At 28.1% G+C, this 6,985-nt stretch overlaps 1 protein-coding gene across 1 annotated transcript in view; it reads left to right on the top strand.

Annotated features, from left to right (window-relative positions):
- The first annotated feature begins 919 nt into the window (after positions 1-919).
- The window catches only part of LOC113386104 (thioredoxin domain-containing protein 11-like), an 11,266-nt gene continuing 5,200 nt past the window's right edge, over positions 920-6,985 (top strand). The window contains exons 1-10 of the mRNA XM_026623913.1: positions 920-1,122; positions 1,204-1,414; positions 1,488-1,553; positions 1,615-1,757; positions 1,894-2,044; positions 2,110-2,307; positions 3,061-3,148; positions 3,224-3,497; positions 3,614-3,738; positions 3,821-3,975. Coding sequence (XP_026479698.1) covers positions 929-1,122; positions 1,204-1,414; positions 1,488-1,553; positions 1,615-1,757; positions 1,894-2,044; positions 2,110-2,307; positions 3,061-3,148; positions 3,224-3,497; positions 3,614-3,738; positions 3,821-3,975 — 1,605 coding nt within the window. The 5' untranslated portion in view covers positions 920-928. The remainder of the gene's footprint in view (positions 1,123-1,203; positions 1,415-1,487; positions 1,554-1,614; positions 1,758-1,893; positions 2,045-2,109; positions 2,308-3,060; positions 3,149-3,223; positions 3,498-3,613; positions 3,739-3,820; positions 3,976-6,985) is intronic.

Raw genomic sequence — 6,985 nt, 5'->3', positions numbered from 1 at the left:
AAATAAGTAAACATTAAATTTTGAAGAAACTGCAATTCAAATTTGGTTTATTCAATGAGTGAATGTTGTTGTTCGGAAATAAATTAAATAAGTAAATATTAAATTTCGAAGAAACTTAATTTGTTCCTGTAGCAAAACGTAGTGGGAATGCGTATGTTTTCATTTCAAAATTGTTTTTATGGTAAGTTACACTATATTTTTGAGTTGTAAAGCATCTTCTATTATATAAGTTTTTGTATATACATTATATATATATATATATATATATATTACATATAATAGTAATAATAATAATAATACACATCCAAGACTCTACCATCTATAATTGTTTTCATGTTATTTAAGAATTGTGCTTAGTGGTCGGTTGCAAAATCATAATTGAATTTTAACATAATATTATGACCTTACATTTTACTGCCATTTTGGACATCAAAAACAAGATTTAAATTACTACCTTTTAGATTTTTCTGAAAGGTAAGGCTATATTAATATAAGACTAAGACTTAAATATTTAATAATTAAGTAGAAGGTATTTCAAATTATAGAATTGCGATATTACTTATTTAGACTTTATGATTTTAATGAAAAGTGCGCAAGATACACATTATTCTCATCATCATATTCGAGAAAATAAAACTATACAAAAGGTTTCAACATTTTATGCTCATATACATACTCTTCTTTAATATATGATCAGACTCACCTGCAGTTGCCACAAACTCAATCATTTGACCGTAAATCCTGCAAAATACAAATTAATTATTACATCCATTTCAAACACTGTATGCAATATTACATTAACGTAAATAAAGTTTAAATTTCGTAAGTAAATGTTTGTTCAAGTGTTGCCAACTCAAACAACTACCAACCATATCTAGTGTTTGACGTTTAAATTTTCTATAGGTTATGACGTGTAATACTTTCACATATGACAGGAGCCATTGACAGATCGGTAATCAATGTCGGTACGGGAGAGAAAAATAATTCGAACAATGTGGCAATGAACGAGGATCATTCAAAAATTAATAATCGTTATCTGCTTCTCATGAATAATTATAGAAAAGAAATATTTCTGTCTTTGCTGATAATTGTTAGAGTAGCTTTTTCAGCAATAGAAAGATCGTGAGTGGCAGACTTTTTACATTGGAGCATTATTATATTCATCTTCTACTTAGCGCTATTAATATTGAAAATTGTTGAAAGAATTCCAGTTATTTCTCCAGCACCATACTCAGGGCCATTGTTCTCCATAAATTCAAATGTGCAAGACTGGTATGGGGGTCAATTGGAAGGAGCGTTTTATAGTATTGGACATTATGAATATTCGTTTTTCATGTACTATGCTCCATGGGATGCTAAAAGTCAATATGCTGCAAAGGTAGTTAATGAAGTGGCTGATATTTTTAAAGATCGGGTATATATTTTTTGTACAATGGATATAAATTATTTTGGGGAATTCGATTAATATTACAAAATTTGTCATACAGATAAACTTTTTGGCCATAAATTGTTGGGCACCAGGTGGTGAATGTAGAGATAAGCATACAACAAAGGTGTGTCATTTATTAACAACAATATTAAGACATATTTAATAGATGAAATGTTTTTTACAAGGTGCAGTCTTGGCCAATTTTTTATATAGTTAATTGTTATGGTGGTAGTATACAATACAGAGGTCCAATAAGCAAATCGCATATGACCAGATTTTTAAACACTGCATTAACCCTCTGCACAGGATTACTAAGCCAGATGATATTGTTGATTTATTAGCACGTTATGATGTAAATAATATCAATATTTTAAATGTTTATTTATTTATTATATATATGCTAAGTTTAATTTTCTTTAAGGCTGTTATTGTTGGGTATGTTGACTTCAATATTTTCCAACAAGTTATGATATTTTATATAAGACTGCATTGAAATGGATAGATCATGAACCTTATAATGAAATCGGATTTGCAGTGGTTACAGGTCATTCTCGAGATAGTTTTGGTGTAAATAGTCTTCCCTCATATAGAATTTATTTGTGGAACGAAACATTGGTAATTATTTCTTCCAATTAAAATATTTTTTACTTCATTTAAATATAGCATCTTATTTTTCTTAGATCTATGAATCTGATAAAGTGCCTAATACAAATAATCTTTTCACATGGATATCATCAAATCTTCATCAAGTATCAATGTGGATAAATTTTCCTGGCGTTAAGTCAAGTACTCTTAGTCCATATTTAATGGAAGGATCTGCATTATTGTTATTTACTCCAAGAAATGCATTTAGAGAGTTTAATGATGCTTATGACATGGTAAGTGCCATTTATACTTCATGGTGTTTAAGTCTAGATGCATAAAAATCTTAGACAGACTTTAGCTGACTATTGACATTCATATTCGATCTATTGTCTATTTGAGTGCTTGAGTAAATAAATAATAATTAAATTTATATATATATATACGAGGTCTGTTCAAAAAGTACCCGGAATTTTCGTTTTTTCAAAAAAATATTTATTTATTCGTCTACATAATGTGGTCCCCTTCAAAAGTAGTCCCCCCCAGATATATACACTTATGCCAGCGTTTTTTCCAATTTTCGAAGCACCCTTGATATTCACTTTTTGATATGTCCTTGAGCACTCTCAGCGATTTTCTTCAATCGAGGAAAACCGCCGTCCTTTCATGGGTCTCTTCAACTTTGGGAATAGGAAAAAGTCACACGGAGCCATATCTGGTGAATTTTTTGCACTTTGCAACACTTTATTTCTTTTTTTACGCAAAATTTAATACAAATTCTTTGACTTTTCAATTCTTCCATTGTAAAAAATCGCCGAGCTCAGAAAACACGTCGAACCTTAGCGACTACCACAGACAAAGTAAACAGTGAATATAGCTGAAAATTTCATCATACTTTAGGGGCATGTATACCAACACAATAAAAAAAATTTTTGACAATCAGACACTCCAGACCCGCGAAATTTAATTATTAGTAATTCCGGGTACTTTTTGAACACACCTCATATATATATATATATATATAAATAAATATATATGTTACTTTTTAGCTGAAGCATATTGGTCTGGAATATTATAATTGTAATAATGACCCTTGGGTTGCTCAGTTATCAAAATATATTCAATTAACGAGAGCAAGTAAGATTAAAAAAAGAAATTCGAATATATATTAATATTAAACTCAGCTTATAGGCATTGATTTTTTTTCTATAGAGAATCAAGAGAGGTACTATGAAAAAGTAAAATTCTGTGAAGAATTGCTTGCAAAATCAAATAATCAGATGCGAAAAAATGTAGTAGAAAACATAGAAGTTTCCATCACTGTTAGCAAATGGTTCAATACATCTAAAGATCCAAATAACAATGTATGTTCAGTATTGGATAAACATTGTTTTATTGAAAAATATGAAAATGAGAAACATGGCGAGCATATTTATGATAGATGCAATAAAAATGATGCTGAGAAAAAAATTATCAATAATTTTAGGTAATCTCCATGTACCATGGGATAAGTTGCTATTGACTTATGGTTGAATTGGGTTGATTATGTATGTGTGCTTGCAAATATAAAGAATAAAATATTAATACAAATTTTTACTCTAGCAAGGTAGATGATTATTATAGTGCGGAAAACTTGCACAAAATTAAGGAAACAAATGAGTGTCTGCTGTTACTGGAAGCTGATTTGCAGAGTAAACCCGTTTTCTTTGAGACAAATTATAATAAAGGTTAATATTAATTTACTACAAGATAAAGTAATAAAAAATGGTGTTTGTCATCGACACATAATAATCTCATCTTCATTTTCAGATGCTCCAAATATATCTGGGCTTGCTTGTCAGAACAATAGAAGTTTATCCTTGCTGGCATTGGATTCAGAAATGTACCATTATATTGCTGAGAAAATTGGAGTACAACTCCTGGACTTGGAGAATAAAACTGTTGTTCTTATAATTGATAATGAGGTATGATCATGAAAAACAAAAGAAATTATCATATTTAAAATATTTAGAAACATTTTTCTATTTTTTTAAATTTCATTTTCAATTTATTGATAAATGTAAATATATATATATATATATATATATATATTATAGAATTTTATGATATGAGTGGAACGAATATTAATTGTTTTAATATGAACAAAACAGCACTCAGATTTGTTTAACACAACTTTATTTTATGATTACAGACGTTTCGAGACCATGGTGTGTCCTCATCTTCAGTGTAATTTCAAAAACAGTTACTTATATACTACACATTCTTCTTTATAATTTATTTAAATTTTATTTAATTTTTGGTATACAAAAAAACCCAACTATTCCTTGCAATGCTTGACACAGTACTAAAGAACATATAACACTTACAGAAATATTCTAAACAAATTTGAAGTACTTATATAGATGGAGACAGAGAGGTATCATTATAATGTAAACAAAAGGAGTGCTATCGCATACAAAATCGATAAAAATGAAAAAACAAAATTAATTTATTGAAAGAATAAGATAAATGAAAAAATTTATAAATTATTAATGATGTTTATATAAGTGTCATGTAAAATATTTGTGTCAGTTCTTAGATTTATGCTATTGTTAGTCCGAACTATTAACTTGAATTTTGTATTCAACAAAAAATTTAACATTCAATGATTCAATTAAAGTTATTAGCAGCCTAGAAGCCGGCCTTAAATTAATCAAAGATCCAGAAGGAAAAGAAATCGAACGGATAAGATTTATGTTAATGAACTTTTACAACATTTCAAAAACTCACAAAAACAAAGTAAGTGCAAGAATGATACATCTTATATCTACCGGACATCATAGCTACAAAAAAATTTCTTCAAGATAACAAACAATTATTAGTGTGTAAGGCAGATAAAGGAAACATTTTCAGTGGTTTTGTTAAAAGAGGAATATGATAAAGAAGCAAAGAAAATTCTCAGTGATAATCTCTATATGAAGAATTGGCATCGGATCCGAACAACTATCACACCTAGACAGGTTTTTTAAATTTATAAATTTATTAGAGAAAAGGGACATATTAATAATACCATATCATTAAAGTTAAAAGTACAACATCCTTTAACCCCAAAATTCTATTGCCTTCCAAAGATCCATAAACCTAATTGCCCATTTAGACCAATTGTTTCCTACATTGATTCGCCATACTACTTTTTAGCAAAATATTTTTCAGATATTTTAAAGAATGTCACCATAGATTCTCCATACCGTTTAAATAACTCTTTCCCAGTTAATAGAACATATAAACATAAAGTAATTCCTCCTGATTGTTCCTTTATGAGTCTTGACGTCATTAATTTATTTAATAATCTTCCGCATGATCTAATTATTACAGCTATAAAGAAAAGATGGATACAAATAGTTGAATTCACTTGTTTACCGATGGAAATTTTTATTTCAGGAATAGAATTACTTTTAAAAGCATCATATTTCACTTTTAATAAAAAATATTATACGATGAAGAGAGGTTGTCCAATGGGCAGCCCATTAAGTCCTGTTTTGGCGGATTTAGTATTACAAGATTTGGAAAATCATGTCTTAAATTCTTTACCTTCCAAACCTATGGTCTATTTCAGATATGTCGATGACACATTAATATTACTTAATAAAAAAATATAGATAATGTTTTCAACAAATTCAATGAGTACAATTCTTTTTACAATTCACTCAGGAACTTGAAAATGATTCGACGTTACATTTTCTTGACGTAAAACTCATTAATAGAGGCGGTGTATGTTATACAGACTGGTACAGAAAAGATAGTTGGTCCGGGAGATACATTAATTTTAATTCGCATGTTCCTCTCAATATAAAAATTTCTACCATTCTAAATCTTGTAGATCACGCTATTTTATTCTGATCCCCTGTTTTATGATACAAACATAAAATTAGTTAAAACGATCCTACTTGGCAATAATTTTCCATATAAGTTAATTTGTCCAATTATTAAAAATAGAGTCGCAAAATTACTTGAACTTTTTGATAAGAACCGGAAGAGCCTGGAAAACAAGTGTTCCTGAAAAAACTTTTTTCATTAATTTTCCATATCTTGACAAAATTTTAACCAATTATCAAAAAGACTTTTCAAAAAACACAATATTCGTATTACTTTTTTCTCTCATTAAAACAATTAAAATTTTTATATTCCAAAATTAAAGATGAAACTCCATTAACAAAAAGAAAGATATATTTTATAAGTAAATTGTTTGGATTTGTCATTGCTCTTATATTGCCAGACCTGCCAGAACTTAGAAAAGAGACTCAGGCAACATGAATTACAATGTGGAAAAAATATAAACAAAAAATTTAAAGTACACTTGTGGATCATGACTAATATCACCACCATAAGTTTGATTTTGACAATCCCCAAATTTTATTCCATGAGAAAGACTTATTTAAACGGAGCATGGCAGAATCAATGTAATAGTTCGGACTAACAATAGCATAAATCTAAGAACTGACACAAATATTTTACATGACACTTATATAAACATCATTAATAATTTATAATTTTTTTCATTTATCTTATTCTTTTCAATAAATTACTTGTTTTTTCATTTTTATAATCGATTTTGTATGCGATAGCACTCCTTTGTTTTACATTATAATGATACCCTCTCTGTCTCCATCTATATAAGTACTTCAAATTTGTTTAGAATATTTCTGTAAGTGTTATGTTTCTTTAGTACGTGTCAAGCATTGCAAGGAATAGTTGTGTTTTTTGTATACCAAAAATTTAAATAAAATTTAAATAAATTATTAAAGAATGTGTAGTATATAAGTAACTGTTTTTGAAATTACACTGAAGATGAGACACACCATGGTCTCGAAACGTCTGTAATCATAAAATAAAGTTGTGTTAAACAAATCTGAGTGCTGTTTTGTTCATATTAAACAATTAATATATATATAATATATATATATATATATATATATATATATATATATATATAAT

This window comes from Ctenocephalides felis, unplaced genomic scaffold (assembly GCF_003426905.1).
Source record: "Ctenocephalides felis isolate EL2017-DRISC unplaced genomic scaffold, ASM342690v1 CF-g0.4_SCAFFOLD_00845, whole genome shotgun sequence".
In the NCBI taxonomy this organism is placed as follows: domain Eukaryota; kingdom Metazoa; phylum Arthropoda; class Insecta; order Siphonaptera; family Pulicidae; genus Ctenocephalides; species Ctenocephalides felis.
Note: the sequence above shows the minus strand (reverse complement) of the source record. Positions and strands in the feature narration are given on the sequence as shown.